General features: G+C 35.1%; 1 protein-coding gene across 2 annotated transcripts; it reads left to right on the top strand.

Annotated features, from left to right (window-relative positions):
• The first annotated feature begins 322 nt into the window (after positions 1-322).
• On the top strand, positions 323-20,402 carry si:ch211-243j20.2 (uridine-cytidine kinase-like 1). Of its 2 annotated transcripts, none has more exons than XM_052587044.1 (15): positions 323-472; positions 2,724-2,920; positions 4,169-4,275; positions 4,721-4,891; positions 6,653-6,724; positions 9,191-9,380; positions 9,702-9,763; positions 12,206-12,225; positions 13,435-13,533; positions 14,072-14,165; positions 14,423-14,485; positions 15,782-15,904; positions 17,033-17,140; positions 17,784-17,940; positions 18,512-20,402. In XM_052587044.1, the coding sequence occupies exons 1-15, from the start codon at positions 387-389 to the stop codon at positions 18,586-18,588; spliced, it is 1,626 nt and encodes a 541-aa protein (XP_052443004.1). In that variant the 5' UTR covers positions 323-386; the 3' UTR covers positions 18,589-20,402. The 2 variants fall into 2 exon arrangements, with proteins under 2 accessions (XP_052443004.1, XP_052443005.1); XM_052587045.1 differs by lacking the exon at positions 12,206-12,225 and adding an exon at positions 11,429-11,445.
• The last annotated feature ends 131 nt before the right edge of the window (positions 20,403-20,533 follow it).

Below are 20,533 nucleotides of genomic sequence, written 5' to 3'. Positions count from 1 at the left end.
CGTAATAAGTAGCATTATAAAGCATATATATGTATATATATATATATATATATATATATATATATATATATATATATATATATATATATATATATATATATATAAACATATACATACATACATATATATATATATATATATATATATATATATATATATATATATATATATATACATATATAACAAGCAGCTTGCAGTGAGCATGTATATGTAACTTATATATACTGTATATATAACAAGCTTGCAGTCAGTCAGTATGTGTATATATATATATTTATAAAGCAAAGATCATTCGTTTTTACTATGCGCCAGGCGCCACCATGATCTCAAGTATGACGCAAACGCACTTCCGGACACGCGTTTTCGCGCGTTAGCTGCACACAAACATGGCGATGACAATGAGCCAAAGTGATGTTCAGGTGCAACAGAAAGAAGGAGAGGAGGATGATCAATCGATGTTTAGATCTGACAGGTGAGTAGATCAAGTTCCTCCCGATCTCTGTTAGTGTTCTGGTGTGACCCGGTTGATAAATAAAGGGCAGTGTTGTGTTGATCAGTGCCTACAGTTCAGCAATCGACGATAGTGTTTAAACAGTTTGTCTGCTAACGTTACTCCTGGTATTTTTAGACTGGTTAAGATCTCTAGTCTAGAGCATATAGAGAATGAGCAGAACAGAAGCACTTGTGTTTCTGGAGCTGCTGGCGTGGCATCTCTGCAGCTCGAAACAATGGAGAAGACATGAAGAGGGACTGGATTGCAGTTACATTAAAAGCAGTTTCCAGATCAGATATATTTACGACAGTAATACATTTTTTGAATTTTTATAGTTCATTCATATTGTTCACTTTTTTTTGTCAAAAAGCAAAAAACATTGCTGAGCTCTGTGTTGTGTTTAAATTAAGATTAATTAAGCATAAGGTTTAAGTGTGTGGTGACAGATAAATATCGTATACACTAAGTTACAGGTCCAAAGTTTGGAATAATTAAGATTTTGTTTATGTTCATGATTTCTTATGTTTACCAAGATACAGTAAAACAGTAATATTGTGAAATTTAATTTTGTCCTTTGATGGCAAGGCTGACTTTTCAGTAGCCATTTACTCCAGATTTCAGTGTCATGATTTTCAGAAATTATTCTAATATGCTGATTTGGTGCTTTGTTATCATAGGTGCACTGTTGTTAATAATTGTTCTTGTTAGAGTCTTTATATGGAATATATTTAAATGTATATAATATATTGCCAAATGTATTGGGACAGCCCCTTCTAATTAACAGGTTTGACTACTTTAGTAATTTATTCTTAATGTTAAAGCATATAATGATATTCTAGTGGATTGTGTGCTTCTAATTTTATAGCAACAGTTTTGAAAGGACCTTTTTCTATTCTAACATGACAATGCCTCTGTGTAAGACAAGGTCCAAAAATAAATAATTGATTCAGTCAGTGTGAAAGAACTTGACTGGTGTGCATAAAGCCAAGTCCTAAACCCAGCTGAACACCTCTGGTGTGACTTTAAATGCAAACCTTGAGCCAAAAACTCATCACCAAGCACCAATGATTTGTACATAGAGTAAATGGACAAAAGTATTGGGATGCCCCCTTCTGTAGAACAGAAAAAGTTACTTCCAAAACTGTGGCAATAAAGATGAAAACATAATTAATGTATTTAAAAATTGTATTTCCATTTCTGTAGCAACAGTTTTGGAAATGTCTGATGTGACTGTACCCATATGTACAAGTCATTGGTGTTTGGTGGCAAGTTTTTGGCTCAAGATCTGCATTTAAAACAGTTCATTTAAATTAAAATCAATCGTCTCTTTTTTTTTAACCTTGCCTGTCCAAACTGTTGCTATAAAATTAGAAGTGCACAATTCCTTAGAATATCATTATATGCTTAAACATTAAGATTTGCACTCCTGGAAATTACTAAAGGAGTCAATCCTGTTCATTAGAAGGGGGTCTTCCAATACTTTAGGCAATATCGTGTGTATGTATTAAATCTTAAAATATTATGATTTTTTTTTTAACCTTACATATTGTATTGAGCACTAAATCAGCATTATTAAAATGATCATGTGACTCTGAAGACTTGAGTAATGGCTGCTGAAAAAAAAATCAGCTTTTATACAACACATCACATCACCAACAATATTATTTCATGTGAACTATGCTTAATCCATGTAAGCCTGGTCTGTAAGTCAAAGCAAACATCCTGACCTTTTCAGCACTGTCATTGTGTAATGGACTGTACTTTACATTGATGATACATTAGCCTCAGTGAGTGTCCAGTGTCCACGTGATGAGAGCCTTACTCAAATGAGGCTCCAGGTTTGACTGAGCAGATGAGTGGTTTCCTGGACAGGATAAAAAAGAAAGGTCTTAGTCCCTCTACCACACTAACAGAAAGCATCATGTGAGCAGCTCTTTCTGAGGGCATCATAAAGACCCAGATTCCCTCAAGCTCTCTATGAAACAGTGTGTAATGACTGTGCTCGGGTCAGATGGGGCCATTCATGATTTCAAAGGCATGTCTGATGGCACTATGGACACTCAAACTTACATTTCGCTATGTTAATTGATAACTGATCAGTTATTGATGAATGTTAATTGAGCTTGTGTGACATGAACAAATGTTTGCACATTATGTTTCCTAAATGGCAGTGGCTCTTTAAGCAAATTCTATTGTGTTCAACCTGCATTTATTTATTTTTTTGTGGTAGTGGCGAGGATTCTCTCGATGGCCTTATGAAACAAAGATGTCCCCTGACCCCTTCGCTGTCCCCACGAAAACGGACCACCAGCCAAAGCAAAACAGAGCCTCCACTTCTGAGGACGAATAAGAGGACAATCTACACCGCAGGACGTCCACCCTGGTACAATGTTACTGGGACCACCTTTAAAGAAGCTTTTGTAATAGGTACAACATGTATGCATATTACTTCTGTTTGATCACAAATTATGCAAAAGAAAAGTATACATTTCTTGGAAAAAAAAATCATAGTGATCCCAAACTTTGAACAGTAGTTTATATATCTTAAAACAAAGGTTGAAATATTTTGTGAAACTTTTAGTATCGAATGCCTTACTCTTTTGTCGTGTGTGAGAAGATGAGTTCTGTCAGGACTGAGCTCTGAGGTCATTAGTATGCAATCCATTACTCACACAGAGCCTGTCCTATGGGTTACAATTTCACACTTGGATGTGCTCCAGTCAATTATTCCTGTAAAAAAAAAAAAAAGTGTGGTGTGGCTGTCGTCCCTGCTTGCTCTTTTAGAGAGAAACTAATAAATCCACCCAAGTGGAATGATCTTCCTTTAACAAAGGTCAGATGAACAGAGAGGCGATAGAGGACGTAACAACATTGAAGCAGCTTTAAGTGACTGTAGTCCATATAACAACAAGAAGCCTTTTGTTGTTCCCACTGGTGGCGTATCTTATTTTATATGGTGTTTTCTTAATAATAGACTTTTATTCTGGAAACCTATGTGATACCTCACACTTTATTATCTGAAAATGTAGTGGTCAGCATAATGTCTCGCATGACTGACTTTACAGTCAGACGAGTTGTATAATCAGTTTATTTTTTTCTGAGTAGACTTTTTATTTTTGGAGCTATCCCCTTCCCCTATTATGTTTAAGATTAAAAATTATTTTTTAACCTTATATATGATCTTTATTTATTATAGTAGAATATTCTATTATAATATTTTGAGTGAGTGGCTCTTTTTTCCATACATTTTTGGGGATTTACTTAACAGTCACTTTTTAATGAAAACGTTACCTTGATAAAATTCATAACTAAATTCAAGTTTGTTAATTATATCTGTATGTCTGTCATAATTAATGCATTGATCCAATGCTTTTTGTGGGTATATTTTGATTGAACAGATTCTGGTAATTTATTACATCATATTATATTATCATATTATTCAGTGGTTCTGAAGTAATATGGTAAATCACAATGTAAATCAAATCTAAAACCTTTTTGTTATTTTTTTCTTACATTTTAATAAAAAAAAATACTTTGTCTTATGTGTACATTTCTTAAACTTTCAAATGTTATTTTAACATAGCAGCTAAATTATGTTTGTTGTGAAAATAGAAGTTTGCAAATATTGACTTTTTGTGCATTTGAACAAGCTGCAGCTTCTGTTGTGTCCTGCAGGTCTGTGTGGAGGAAGTGCCTCTGGGAAAACCACCGTGGCCAATAAGATCATAGAGGCTCTCGATGTTCCTTGGGTTGTCCTGCTCTCTATGGACTCTTTCTACAAGGTACTTCACAACTGAGTTAAAGAAGACCCAGCCTGAATACATCTGCTTTGAACTTGTTTCATCGGTGGTATTATTGCTCCAGTACTCCTAGTTGTATTTGCAGACCACTGTACCATTAAAGTACTTCAAATGAAACTTCTTCATGTGTTGAAACTATTGAAGCATTAATATCAATTGCTCTTGCCCCTGTTGGATGAGCTGAAACCCTGTAGGATCTACTCATTAATCCTTATTTGATATAATTTCATATCCTCCAGCTTATTAGTGGTCTAATTAAGTGGTTCAATCAGTCAGTCTGTTTCTCTCCATGGCGGAAAGTCTACAGGGGACTTTTATTGAAAAGTTCCCTTTTTTGTTAATGCCAACCTTAACATTTCTGGAAAAGCATTTCACTACTGAAAAAGTGTAATCTTCACTGTAATCTTATTTTCTTCCTGTTTTGCAGGTTTTGAGTAAAGAGGAGCAGGAGTTGGCGGCAAGAAACGAGTACAACTTTGATCATCCCGATGCCTTTGATTTTGAACTGCTGGTAACTGTGTTGAGAAAACTGAAAAAGGGCAAAAGCATTAAAGTGCCAGTGTACGACTTCACCAGTCACAGTCGTCGCAAGGAGTGGGTAAGCATGTGTGTGATTGTCTGGTTAGTATGCATGAGCTTGTATAGATGGCTTACTACCTTGTTTTCTCCTCCAGAATAAAGCTATGTAGTTTCTGCATCCCTAGCTTTGCCAAGCAAAACTGCAAAAATAGTTTGGATGCTCTAAGTATTGAGTCTCAGGGAAAATAAACCTAAAAAAAAGTTTACTTACGGTTGTTTGTTTTTAGCATATAAAAATACTTAACAGTAAATGTCATTGCACACCGAGTCAGAAATTTGACTCAGTGTGTGTGTGTGTGTTCACTGCTCTGTGTGTGTGCATTTCGGATGGGTTAAATGCAGAGCACAAATTCTGAGTATGGGTCACCATACTTGGCTGAATGTCACTTCACTTCATAATTACAGTACATGCAACTAACCCTAACCCTATGCTAAGTTCATGTTGTTAATTAAAATTACTCATTACTTTACACTGTAACAAGGCAACTGTACAATAAAATGTGCCCTACTTTAGCTTTAAATGTGATGCAGCAATGTAATTACGGTTTGTTAAATTTAATATAATTGAGAAATTGAGAACATTTAACCTTTTTTACTGTAAATTAATGTTAGATTTACTTTCTTAATCTGATTCTTATATAGTTATCTCTTTATAGACATTCTATGTGAAAGTGACATTCAGCCAAGTATGGTGACCCATACTCAGAATTTGTGCTCTGCATTTAACCCATCCGAAATGCACACACACAGAGCAGTGAACAGACACACACACACTGTGAGCACACACCCAGAGCAGTGGGCAGCCATTTATGCTGCGGCGCCCGGGGAGCAGTTGGGGGTTCGATGCCTTGCTCAAGGGCACCTAAGTCGTGGTATTGAAGGTGGAGAGATAGCTGTTCATGCACTACCCCCACCCACAATTCCGTCTGGCCCGAGACTAGAACTCATAACCCTTTGATAGGGAGTCCAACCCTCTAACCATTAGGCCTTCCGAATTACGACTTCCCTCTATAATTTAACTCCAAAACCCAACACTCTTACAAAGCAAATCTAAAACATTTTTGTTATTTTTTTTCTAACATTTTAATAAAAAAAAATACTTTGTATTATGTGTACATTTCTTAAACAAAGCTGTCAGATTACACTCTTGCATTGTTAACTGAGAACAATGTTTATGGCCGTTTTTATTCTTTATAATTTCATTCCTGAAGTAAAGCAGTAGCAGTAACTACAGTTACTTTAGACTTGGTATTTATGATTCTTTAGGAGCTGCACTGCTTTTATTATCTTCCTAAAAATTAAGGTGGCGAAGATCTTCCTCTGTATTTAAATGGATTGTAATGCTAATGAGCGATAAAGGGAGATCTCAGGCTCTGAGGCGTATGCAGGACACTCGTGCTGCTGATCAATACCGAATGAATGGCCATTGACAGGAAGTGCATCTGTCTTAATGGGATCATGACACCATCAGGGTTCCCTTCATTCTGAAGCAGGGGAGCATGGAGGAAATTCATCACCACACACTTCCACAGTCTCTTCCCCTACACTGCCTCCGTTTATTAACACCATATTTAAAGTGGAAAATAGTATAAGGCATTTGGGCACTTTGTGTACATTTATTTTTGTGTAATCTTTTTACAGAAATGAATTCTTTATGCTATAATTAATTGACTATTTCATTAATGCATTTTAACTTTTCTGATAATTAATTATTTAATTTTAGATTAGATTGTAACATCACATTGTTTTTCTTTTTCCTGGTTTGTGTTCCTCTCTTCAGAAAACTGTCTATGGGGCCAACGTTGTGATATTTGAGGGAATCTTGGCTTTTGCCAACAAGGAGCTTTTAAAGGTAAGCCTCACATATTAAACTTGTCACACTGGACATTATATAATTCTCCGCTATCACCTTTAACCGGGGTTTATAATATCACAAAGGGCTTTCAGTAAAAGAGAAAGAGAGGAAGAATAATGGAAAGCTTCATAGCCTGAGATATAGAAGAGCATCATGGGAGTCATAAAGCAGAGAGGGATAAATGGAGGTGTAAAAGATAAGGTCAAATGAAAAGAAAGATAGATTTGTAATGACAGGAAGTAAAATAAAATAATGCATTGCTGAAATCCAGATGGCTGTGTTCTTCTGTGTCTAGATTAAAGAAAAGTGTAAAAAAAAAAAAACAGGTCTCAGTAGTCTATTATTATGGCAAACCTTACAAAAAATAGGGAATAAAAAAAAAAAAAGTGAAGTATGCATGATGGTTTTTGATGTTCTCTTTATGCTGATTTCAAAATTGTCTGATTGTGATGTTTTTATTACTGTATTTCCATCATGAGATTGATTCGTTAAAAATTTCTTGAATGAAAGTATTATTTTCTTTATTAACCCCATTTCTTTCTATATATATTCTAAAATTGTAATGCAAAAATATTTTAAAAGAAGTCTTCATTATCATGTTTAAATTGTAAGTTCTTATTTTTTTCTTTTGAATATTCAGGGAAATGATCCTGGAAATTTCTCATAGCCTGGTTTGTCTCTGCTGCTTGGTAATGGATCTCATTCCCCAAAATCCGACCTCTACTATAGCATCTCTGTCTCGCTCATATACATGAATACTAGTTAATATTTAGCTAGATAATGAGTTCTAGTTGTCTCTTCTATCATTTAAGATAAGAAAATCAATCTCTGGATGAAGAATAGATATGTAAAATCTTGTTCTTAAAGCCTGGTCCTATCGAAACGGCTTCTCCCTGTGTTCTTTTCCTCCTGCGCCCTGTTGTTTTCCTCACACAATGAAGATGACTGATTCTTCTCTCTCTCTAATGATGAAGGTGAAGAGCAGTCACAGGAAGTGAATAGGCGGTGTTTATCTACGCCTGCGTTGACGGTTCCCATTGCCGAGTTTCGATTCTTCCCTGCGCGAGGTGTCTGGAAATCTATACAAATTAAAATGGGGGTTATTGTGTACACATTGGCAAAGCAGTTCATCCTGATGTGATTTACAAGTAGCGCGCAACAGTTGTGCCGCAGAACGAATGAAACTAAAACGGTAGATTCGGCTAATGAATGGATGATGGTTTTCAGTTTCACACTCTCATTGCAGGTCTTTGTGAATACAGTGACAGCTCACCTCCGTTTTAATTTCAGGAAGAGTGAGCAATGTATTCCTGTCCTTTAAAAGTTGATATACACTTGACCTTTCACCCCATTCATGTGTGTTTCTTGCACGGCTGCACACAAAGTCTTATAAGTTATGCCTCGTATTGGCAGGGCTGCTGGCACTGCTGTTTAAGGGTGTTGGATTGTTTATGGTTACCCTGAAATGTAATGCCTTAGCCATATCATGTGGGCTCACTGAATGATATCCATTTTCAGCGTCAGTGTCAGCACCAGCGGTACATCTTGGCTAGTTGGCGTCACGCTGCACTACATTGCTTTGATTGATCCTGACTTCCTCTTTACTGAGCAGCTTTTTTTTTAATGTCCTATCCATTCACTATCCTATCGTTTTGAATGCTCTGATACGTGTTCTCAGTAACAGGAACCAAACCGTCGAGGAGAGACAGTATCACTTTGGGCTGGAGAATAATGAGGGTTATTAATCAATGGTATATGCTTCTGTTAAAGTTTTTCTCCCGCCAAAAAATATTGTAGTTAAGCAGCAAATTCTAGATGAAGAACTACACTACTTTTCTAAAGTTTGGGGCTATAAATGCAGTATAAAACAGTAAAATTGTGAAATATTGCATTTTAAAATATTAATTTTCTGTTTTAATGTTTACAAATGTAACTTATTCCTATGATGGCAAATCTTAATTTTACAGCGTCATTACTTTAGTCTTCAGTGTCATGTGATCCTACAGAAGTCATTCTGATATGTTGATTTGCTACTCAAGAAACGTTATTTATTGGAAACAGTGATAGATTTTTTCCCCTAGCTTTTTGGATTCATATAAGGAAGAAAAAAACTGCATTTATTTTAAGTTGAATTTTTTTGTAACATTATAAATGTCTTTACTGTCACTTTTAAACTATTTAATACAACCATAAATATGGATGTTTTAAAAAGTTCCAGAAACCACAAAAGAACTGCAGCAGAAAAATGTGTGCGCAAGTTATAATAAGCAACTTTATATTAAACCCTTCAAAATGCACCAGATTGCACATATTTGAATGTGACTTGGTTGCAATTTGGCATTGTCATTATTAAAAGAGTTGTTTGTTGCAGCTCTAATGTACACTTTTTGTGTTTGTCTATCACACGTTGTCAGTTTGTTTGACGTTTTGTTGTATGTATTTCTGTTTCTGTGTGTCCTTCAGCTCCTAGACATGAAGGTGTTTGTAGACACAGACTCAGACATCCGGCTAGTCAGGCGCTTAAAGAGGGACATCACGAATCGAGGGCGTGACATTGCAGGCGTCATTAAACAGTACAACAAATTTGTCAAGCCGGCGTTTGAGCAGTACATCGAACCCACTGTGCAAGTTGCAGATATTGTGGTCCCAAGAGGTATGTGAAGTTGGAAAATGGTGCCAAACATTTTGTGAGATATCAGACTATTAAGTATATTTTACCAGACTGTCTGTCTTTTATGGTGTTAAGCAATGTTTATATTAAGAAATTTAATTAATAGATTATATAAAAATATTTCATCTTGATTTTATTTTTTATTTTATTTTTTATTTTTAAGTTCTGTATATATAACGGAGACATTATACAGTTGTAATAGCCCTTAATGCTGGTTCAGCAGTAAACAGTTACTCTGAAAGCTCTCTATTTTCAGATTATTATATGCTTTATTATAACAGTCCCCTTCCGTTGTTTCTCCAGGTGGAGAAAACTTCGTAGCCTTGGATCTGATTGTTCAACATGTTCACAGTCAGCTGGAAAAGGTAATGTAATAAAAATGTCTCCTCATTCTCATCTGTTTGACCGAGTGAGAATGATTAGTTGGTCTGTGTATAATGAAGTGCTGAGAATGGCCAAGATGCATGTTGTATCCCTGCTAGATGATCCACATGCTCTTAATACTCGCACAGATGTTGCATGCGTGTGCATATGAAGCCCATGCCATGGTATAAGTGTAGTATGCCCTCTGGTGGTCATACTCTATATTTGACAAAATTTTGTTAGAAATATTATGTGCATTGGTTCAAACAAGAAAAGGCAAGGCCTGTAATCTTGATATATTAATTTTATAGTCCGTCTTTTCCTTTATAGAATTGTAAAATTAATTTGCAAATATAATTTCTGGCACAATATAAAATAAGATTAAAAATAATGACATTTCCTTTGGGAATTGATTGCATCTGTGGGCTTTTCATACCAAAAAATAGTGACTAGCCTTTTGACTGTTGGCTAAGTCTGAGTGACGTTCATGTGCATGCATTGCAGATGTATTCCACAAAAAGGGTTTAGTGCCTCTTTGAAATGTAATCGTTTTCTGTGCCTGGCGGGCTGAATAAAGTCATGAATTATCCTGAGGTGGGAAATGATTTTCAGTTTTTTACTCGATCAGTCACAATGAGGAATGATCTTTAGAACTAATGAACCATGTGCTTTTGTGCAGAAGATATCATGCTTTAAAGACACAGGACCGCATTGGGTTTCTCATCATAGAGGTCAGATTTGAAAGATATTCTGTGTTAGGTACAGTGACTACTTTAACTGAAAAACTTTCAAAGTACTGCAAATGTAAAAAAAAAATTTTTTTTAAAGTTTTACAATGTTTCCTCAATTAGGAGCACTTTTTACATTTTGTTTTGTGTAATGTGTGACGTGGGTTTTCAGTGTTGTGTGTGATGGATATGATGGTATTAAAATATTTTGCTTCATAAGAGAAAAAATATAAATCAACTTGCTAACATGACAGATTAGGTAGCAGCCATTACATTGGAACTTGGTTTAAGAAATTGATTAAATTAATGAAATGATAATTACTGACCAATGTATAAAGCTATCTATATTATTTTCTTATTTAAAATATCAAATGGTGAGTGTAACCACACATACATATTACATAAATTATTATTATATAAATAATAACTGTATTACGGTACTTTAATAATATATTCAATTTATTTATTTATTAATTCAAAAGATTTTCCCTAATTCAAACACTTCTTTTTATTTCTTTATTAAAGAATCACCTCCCCCTGTTTATATATAAAAAAAAAAATAACCTGGTGCGACAAAAGCAATGTAAAATTTATTACAATGTAAAATTTAGTGCCTATATATGTGGTATCTGAACAACCCCATGACTCTACAGCTATACAGTGACACTGATAAAGAGGAAATGTATCTTGTGTAAAACTGCAAGAATGTGATTATATCAGGTTAAATATAGGGAGTAAGAGTAGCTGACAGTGGCATGAATTATTTTCCCAGCATACCATGGAGAGGGTGAGGGCTGACTGTTTGGAATGGCTTTTCTGAGTGAATATCTCATTTCATGAGTTTGTCTTTTTTTCTTTTCTTTTTTTATTTCTCTCCTCCTATGTGTGTTTGCAATGAAATACTTGCTAAACCCTCAACCGATTGCTCTAACCATCCAGCGTGAAATCACAGTGAGGTATGACTGCTTTTCCCCTCATTTCCTTCCATCTCTTTTTCCTTCATTCTTTAAAGCTATGCTTTCTCTCTTCTTTCTTTTCCCCAAACCTGCAGAGATGCAAATGGAGACAAAAGAAAAAAAAAAAAAAAAAAAAAGCATATCTCTGACTATGGTCTATATTAAACACATTGAATGTAAAGGCTCAAGTATAAATGGATGCAGAGCCCCGCGCACATTTAATTTGCATTATTTAAACGGTAGTGCTTTTTTCAATTTCAACGTTAATATTTTGGCCAAAATTATCTACAAAGCAAAACATTTAAATGGACAGTGTATTAATGACTTGAATGAGTTGCGTGAAATTGATATGAAGACAGAATATATTTATAAATAAGCTTTGCGAGCCAAAAAACCCCCCACCATAGCTTCACTGTGTATCTTTTGTCTCCACCTCCACTGTGTTATTTTGAAGCTGTTGCCAACACAGTCATGGGCCTATTTCAGTGGTTTTGCTCTTCAGATACTGTGAAATCCTCTGATAATGCATATTAGGGTCTCTGATTTGAGACATCTGTTGTCATTTTATCATTTTAGACTGGCAACAGCACCTCAGCTGAAAACCACTGATATACGACCCAGACCTGAGCTCATCCTGGCTGTGATGTGTCCGTCCGTTCTGTATAGACTTTAATCAGGTCGTGTTCTTTTCTCCCCCTCCCTCTCTCTTTTCTCTGTCTCGTCATCAATGTCTCCCAATGAACATTTATTCCTTCTTCAGAGGAAACTCCGCTGGGATATGTGAGGATAAATTCTTGCATCCTCTTTTTTTTTTTTTTTTATTTTGTTTTCTTGGATCCATCCTCTGCAATCCTTCCTTACTTGATAAAACCTGTTCTGCTCTTTTAGAATTTTTTTTTTTACTAGTATTACTGTTTGAAAAAACGTTTAAGCTTGTGTATGTTTAACTTTCAGAATGAGTTTATAAATCCATCACAGTGTCCTAACCATCATTTCCTCTGAAAAGTGACAAGACATTTTGTCCACTACTTGGTTTTAATTTTTTTGGCCTTGCATAGGTAGAAATCCAATTGGTCCAAAATCCCTGTTCGTATCTTATTGGTTTTCGTCATGTAATGCTGAGGAGCGGTTTTGTGTTTAGTGGAGACAAAGCTCTTGTCGCGTCACACTGGTTAGGACACCGTGTCTTTCTGTATGGGATTGTGAGCTGACGTTTGCTAAAGCTGAAGCCACAATGAAGGAAATTTAGCTGCCGCATATTAACTGTCTCAAATCAGTCAGTAATGTAGGTCGTATACTGTAGAGAGCAGTGATGGCTGTCCATTAACATCTTGTTGGTTTTATTTAATATCATATTATTTCACTGTTTAAAGAAATGGTTTAACCTAAAATTAGAACTGTCATTTACTCTGCCTGAAGTATTTTTGCCTGAAGTAAAGAAATATTTTTCTTTCTTCTGTGATATGCAGAAATACTTTTTTTACAATGTGAAAAAGAATCATGAAAATCCTGCCTTTACGTGTGTGTTTTTTTTCTCTAATTCCTATGCATCAAATCTTTGGTTGCAAAACCCTCACTTTCTGTCTACTTCTAATTTAAAGGCCTGTTCACACCAAGTCTGATGATGCACACACTTGTATGTAGAAACCTATGATATTAAAAGGTTGTCAACACATAGCCCAAGTCAATGTCTTATTGGTCAGTGAGGTTTGTTTTTGGGGTAAAACTGGTCTTTGAGTAATTATGCAATTGTTTTATTTGAAAATGTATTGATAATGGAAATCCTGACTTGAAGTGAAAGGGCCTTGACTTTACCTTGACCTGCTACCATAACACTTCAAACTCACATCAGCTCTACAAACCATATTCACACTGGGAAAAAGTCAAATATTGTTATATTTGTCTATTTTCCATTAACAAAAAGTTTGGTTTTGTTTGCTTGTGTGCAACTTGTGGAATGTTTACGTTTGATGTCTGTGTGGGATATAGATCAGCCCTGGCATCTGCCCATCAGGGTCAACCTTTACCCAAGACCCTGAGTGTCATGGAGAGCACCCCACAGGTCCGAGGAATGCACACTATTATCAGGTATGACCTCACTGCTGTTATGAACACTTCAAAACTGAAAAAAAAAAACAAGCACTACCGTATAAAGAAATAAATTTATTCAGCAAGGACACATTAAACTGATCAAACAAAATATTAAGCAGCTGTTTTTAACTTTGATAATAAGGAGTATCAGCATATTAGACTTATTTCTGAAGGATAATTTGATGCTGATGACGTGAGTAATGACTGTTGTTATGAATACTTAAGTACCACACAAACACACACTTGGTGTTTTAAAAGTTTTATGTAAAATTTTACTGATTGATTTGATCTGTCTTTCAAAAGTATATAATACTTTTATTCAGCAATGATGCATTTAACTGATTAAAAGTTACCGTAAAGTTCTTTAAACAAATGCAATTTTTTTATACTTAAATATACTTAATTAAAATATAATAAGGATTTTCTGACTGTATCTAAACTCTCAGAAGTGGTTTCTGTACACAGTATCATACACAGTTCCAAAACACACATCATCTCCGTTGTGTATTATTGACTGTGTCCCCTGTGCCCTCAGGAATAAAGAAACCAGTCGAGATGAATTTATTTTCTATTCAAAGAGATTAATGAGGCTTCTCATAGAGCACGCCCTGTCCTTTCTGCCGCTGAAGGTGAGTGGACCGCCATTAATGACCAACTATGATTTTTTTCAACATTTTTTTGATATTATGAGCTCTGGTTATTGGTCATACATTGGTGATACATACGAGTGTAGGCAGCACCCCCATGGACAAATTAAATTTTTATGATGTGAAGTGAAGCAAGTCTTCATTCAAGATTATAGCACTTGTTTTATGTAATTTTAGTTTAAAAAATAATAATAATAATAATAATTGATCACTGATTCTTATTTGGTCTTCTCTTTTAGCCGGTGTCTGTTGAAACTCCTCAAGGAACCGTATATGAAGGGAAGAGGCTGAGTGGGAAAAGGGTTTGTTTATTGGAAGATTAAAATGTGTTTCATGCTTTTGTGAATAATGTCAAATGAGTTGTCTTTCTACGTGAGCCTGTATTAACCACAAAAAAAATAAAAAAATAAAAAAGGAAATACTATTCAGACTTTTTTCGCGCAGTTCTACAAATGCAGAATTCAGATTTTTTTCACAAATTCCAAGTTTACGTCTAGGGCTGTGCAAAAAATCGAATGCGATTTTCATGCAAATCTCATCGGTAAGGACGCTCCTTTTATTAGAAGTATATCTCCAGCACGTGTGTACAGATCAGGGTTGCCAGGTTTTCACAACAGTTGCTTCTCAAAACTAGTCCAAAACTACCCAATCGCGTTTCCGGGAGGTTCCCCGATAAAAATTGCTTCCCGGGGTTAAAACATACGTTTTTTAGCAGGGTTGCCTTGGTAAAATTCGCATTTTAGGGGCTAAATATCACATTATTTGTATTGGGGTCGCTTTGATCTGCGGACATGAAAAACAACCACAGACTTGGCAACACTGGTGGCATTTACTACACCGAGCCGTAATTCACTGACAATCTACACAAAATCGATGTTAAAATCGCAGGCGATTCTTTGTCGATTTTGAAAACGATTTTGTGTTAGTTGTCGGTAGACTACGGCTCTGTGTAGTAACTGCCGCTCCACCTGAACCAGTGTTGCCAAGTCTGTGGTTGTTTTTCATGTCCGCGTTTCGAAGCAACCCCAATACCAATAACGTGATATTTAGCCCCTAAAATGCGAATTTTACCCGGGCAACCCTTCCAAAAAATTTATATTTTAACCCCGGGAAGCAATTTTTATCGGGGAACCTCCCGGAAACGCGATTGGGCTAGTTTTGGACTAGTTTTAAGAAACAACCGGGCAGGATTTGTTGTGAAAACCTGGCAACCTTAATCTGAACGCACATGCTGGAGATATACTTCTAATTACAGGAGCATCTTTGCTGATGAGATGCGCATGAAAATCGCATTCGATTTTTGGCACAGCCCTATTTACATCTCACAATTCAGATTTTTTCTTTCTGCCACAAAATAGGTAACATTTGTCTCACAAAAAAATGTGTATCCCCTTTTTCTGAGAAAAAAAGTTTGAAATGTGAAATATAAATTCAAAATTGTGAGAAAAAATGTCTAATTAGTGATATATATATATATATATATATATATATATATATATATATATATATATATATATATATATATATATATATACATTTCCATAGTTATCTGTACAGCAGGACTTTACAACTGTGCTTCTTGTTTGTTCGTTTGATAGATTACTGGTGTGTCCATTCTACGGGCAGGAGAGACCATGGAACAGGCCTTGATGGCTGTTTGTAAGGACATTCGGCTCGGAAAGATCCTTATTCAGACTAATCATGACACAGGAGAGCCCGAGGTATCACATCTTCACCCATCCAACTGACAGACACATCTATAAACAAGCCCTGATCCATAAGTTGTCCGTTTTGTCATGTGTCCTTGTGTTCTCAGCCTTGGTGAGACGGAACGCATGATTTACTCGTTGCATAATTGTCAGGTCACGGTCCGTTTCACCGCTGTGCTTGGCCAGATTTAGGATCTGTGCCTCTTCTCACCTGACATATAACATGTGTCATGATGTACATGATAAACTCAACAGCTCTGTGCTGATGGATGTCAGTTTGCAGGTATTTGTTTGAGGATTGCATACAGCTCCCTCTAGCTGTATATTCACTTTATGTATGTTGTTCAGCTGTATGTACTATTATAGAGTCTATTCAAATTTTTTATTTAGCTTTTATTTTAATATTTTCCGTTTTTGCAGTTTGTAATGTTTTCACACTCTCTTTGTTTTGGGTTGTTTTCTTTTATGCTGGGGTGCCAGACAGGATTTCTGTCATTAATTAATTGGTTATGTTTATCATTGATCAGTTTTTCTTAATATTATGTTTTAGTAGTATGCTTATAGTTGTTTTGTTTTTCAGCAAAAATAACATGGTTTATGACTTGGTGTTAAAATAAATATATTTCTTGTATTTTGTACCATTTCACTGGCGACTATAAAATGACATGAGTTTTATTAATTTACAGAAATTTGATTTTTTTTTTTTTTCACTATTGTTTGCATCACAAAACAATTTCCTGAAGGACCCTGCTTTTTAATTTGTCATTTTAATAAGTTTAGTAAGAAAGAAACCATTATATTTATTTATATGCACTCTGGTGATTTATATAATTTGTTATACAAATTCAAATAACTGTACGAAAAATATATATTTAATGATACATTTTTATATCAGTAAAATTATTAATAATTAATCTCTCTCTCTCTCTCTCATATATATATATATATGTATCTCACTCATACTCAGCTGTAGTGTTTTCATTTGCATTTCTTTCATCTCAAAGTTCCTTTGATGTCCTTGTTTACATTAAGGTTGTTTATGTCTGTTTTTGTTTTAGAAGTTTAGTGTTTTCTGCACAGTAATGTCACATAAATCATTGCTTAGTTTATGAATGTCTTATGGTCTAATTTCCTCCTCAGCTCCATTACCTCCGTTTGCCCAAGGACATCAGTGAGGACTACGTTATCCTGATGGACAGCACTGTCTCTACAGGAGCGGCAGCTCTCATGGCTGTCAGAGTCTTGCTTGTAAGGCACCTCAGCAGACAGATCCTATTTATTTAATTTGAAGTAAATTTCCCAATTGTGCACAGAAACATTTATACTTCCTGGCCATTGTGGAGTAGATTTTGGATCCTTTTAAAAGGTGTAGACTAAATGTCAACATCTCACTATGCTGAATCTTTAATGTGAGTGATAGATGTCAGCCTGATCTGATCTGTTTCAACAAACACCCAAACACAATCACATTTCTACATGATCTTTGACCTCTCTTGTATATGAAAAAAACAACAATCCTAACCAAATTGCTCCCTTTTTTGGAAGCAAAGTTCACTTAGGATATGGGTGTCTGTCTGGCCTTGGTTCAGTACTTCTATCTGTTAACAACATGGCTACTTGGAAATATATAGATCTATTGCACTTTATGGTTCCTCCTGGTGTTTATTAAATTTAAACTCTTTATATTATATTACATTAACATTAAATACAAAATTATTCATTTATTCCAAAAATGTTTCATTACATTACATACACCACTCTAACTCGGTGATATACATTATATATTAGATAGATTGTCTTATGTACAATGTTTTTCCTGTACTTGATAACTAAATTAGTCAGTGCTCAGTCAGGTTTAAATCAGGGTGATTCACAAACTCATCTGTTCCAGGATCATGATGTCCAGGAGGATAAGATCTTCCTGCTCTCTCTGCTCATGGCAGAGATGGGTGTCCACTCAGTGGCCTACGCCTTTCCCAAAGTGCGCATCATCACCACTGCCGTGGACAAAAATGTCAACGATGAGTTTCACATCATTCCAGGGATTGGTAAGAGCAGGTTAAAGAAATCGTTCACAAAAATATGAAATTCCTGTGACCTTAGACCATCTAAGATTTAGATGAGTTTGTTTCTTTATCAGAACTGATTTGGAAAATTTTTGCATTGCTCATCACTGAATTCTCTGCACTGAATAGATGCCTTCAAAAGTCCAAACAGCTGATAAAAACATCACAATAATCCACAAATGATCTCCGAAAAGTCTCACATCAATATCCACCAACATATTTCAAACTGTTTTGGGCTGAAAGCAGAATAGAGGATTTGTACTTTTGCTGGAAGCAGTTAAAATTGATGAACTGGATCCATGTGGATTACTTGTTGATTATGAACTCTAATTCTGACGGCACCCATTCACTGCAGAACATCCATTTGTCAGCAAGTGATGTAATGCTTCATTTCTCCAATTCTGTTTTGATGAAGAAGCAAACTCATCTGTGTCTTGGATGGGCCTGAGTGTGAGTTTCAGCAGTTTCTCACTTCTCACTCAATTGTCCCATTAACAAAAATATAGAAAAAATGGACTCCCCCAAATATATCGTAATTACAATTGTTTTGCAGGTAATTTTGGGGACCGTTACTTTGGGACTGATGCTCCTTCAGACTGGTATGAAAGCGATGAGGGGATGGACTACTGAATTTCATCAAGACCTATGTGAGCGAATATATCTGCATATATTAGAGAAGGGAACATTTAAGCACTTAGTCTCATATGATTGTGGACCCATTTCCCTGCCCTATATAAGCATACACCTTAGCCACCTCTTGCTGTCGATCCTTGCAATACTACATGCTACAAATTAGCCCATGCTTAATACAGGTCAAAGCATCAACGGACCCCCAAACACTGGAGATTTACTGCTCATTAGCTTTCCTTAAAATGCCCACATGACCATCACAATTTGAGGATGTTTCATTAATACTTGAACTGATACGAGTGGAATAACAAGGGCACATCACAGTTGCTTCATGGGTGTGTTTACAATGGCATACTACCAATCTACCTTGTACTGTTTTTTTATTAGTATGTGTATACAGTTTATACTGTATAAAACACACAGTATATGTAATTGATTGCAAACACAGCACAAACTCAGTGTTTGTAAGCTGATTTCATGTCGTCTGTACTTATTTTGCTTTGTATATCATATATAGCTTACATGTGCATTTGAAGTGCTTGACCAAATTGACATCTTATACGAAGTAAAAGAAACATTTCCATATGCCTGCTTCAATATAACCTGCTTTTAATATCGCAGCCTTGCTAATAGCAGCTTTGCATAAATGTTACTACCATTAATGGAAGCCCAAGCACAAAATAGGAATTGGGGCAAACATTTTTTACTACAATGCTGCAATTCTGCTCATAAACAATACATCTGTTGTTAAGTCTACATTTACTTTGTTGTTTTGGCTTTTTTTCCCCAATTGATTGGTGTTTTGAAGCTGATGCAAGATTTGAAGTGCCAATCAATATATCAGTCTACTTCATAGTGTTTGTGTGCGAGTGTGTAAAAATGTGGACAATTCATGAAATATTGAAAAGGTATTAGTTAATAGAAAATTCAGTTTTAATTCCAAATGAATAATTTTCCTCATCAATGGTTTTAATATTTAGCACTACAGTGCCATTGAGGGAACAAAGTCAGTTTTATAGTTTTGTTATGTACTTTTTTTAAAATGAATTTTAAAATGTAGATGAGGTATATTTATTTTTAATTTGTTTATTTGCCACGCCTGATTGAGGAGAGGCAATGACAGATTAATTTGTAATAACAAAAGTTGAGAAACAATTATTGAAGAACATTTTGGAGGACTTTTAGCAGAAATTAAACCAAAAAAGAGAGCAAAACATGCGCTTCTGAACTTCTACTGTTACTTGTCATCTAATGGAATTTTTTAATAAACCTGATCAAAGTAATTGTGCCAAAATGTGCATACGGTGACCTGAGATGCCCTTAAATTTATGGAAACAAACAATTTGACTACATTCTCAACTAAAGGGGAGTTTGCACAGTATTTCAATGGCATTCATTTTAAAGTAAATACTGTCTATTTGATCCCACTTGACAAAATAAAATAATGAAATTGAAATATTTGTCTTATTTTTCTTTGTATGTTTGTTTTATAATTGGAACTGATATTTTTGTTTTTATTTTCGTAGAGTGATTTTTTTTTAATTTATTTTATTGCCTGATTATTTGTAATTCTGAATCAAATCTCAGTACTGCATTTCAGAATGAACTACATTGGCAGAGATAGTCATTATCATCAGGGGAAAATATTTATCTTTCTTATTTAAGTTCTTTCTCTCCAGAGATGTGTACTGTAATTATTTTGCTGTATATGTCTGATTTACTTAGATTATCGGTTTATGAGCTTCAAACTGACCTGGACTGTTGTAATTTTTTTCTGTATGTATAAATAGCACAATAAAAATGTTTGTGCATAAGTATGTCTTAATTCTGTTTTCTCCCTTTAAACATTACAAAAATGTAAGTGTAACAAGTGTATGTCCATTCAGTTGTTATTAGTCTAGCCAAAGAGTTTTTCCCTTCATTTTTCTAAATTAATTCCAGGTAC

This window comes from Carassius gibelio, chromosome B20 (assembly GCF_023724105.1).
Source record: "Carassius gibelio isolate Cgi1373 ecotype wild population from Czech Republic chromosome B20, carGib1.2-hapl.c, whole genome shotgun sequence".
In the NCBI taxonomy this organism is placed as follows: domain Eukaryota; kingdom Metazoa; phylum Chordata; class Actinopteri; order Cypriniformes; family Cyprinidae; genus Carassius; species Carassius gibelio.
This window is presented reverse-complemented; position numbering and strand designations above follow the sequence as displayed.

Bases quoted from the DNA above. Each gene is read 5' to 3' on its own strand.
- si:ch211-243j20.2 (XM_052587044.1), top strand. From the start codon at position 387: ATGGCGATGACAATGAGCCAAAGTGATGTTCAGGTGCAACAGAAAGAA. The intron at 473-2,723 runs GTGAGTAGATCA...TTTTTGTGGTAG, and splicing joins TCGATGTTTAGATCTGACAG to TGGCGAGGATTCTCTCGATG. The intron at 12,226-13,434 runs GTGAGGATAAAT...TGTGGGATATAG, and splicing joins AGGAAACTCCGCTGGGATAT to ATCAGCCCTGGCATCTGCCC.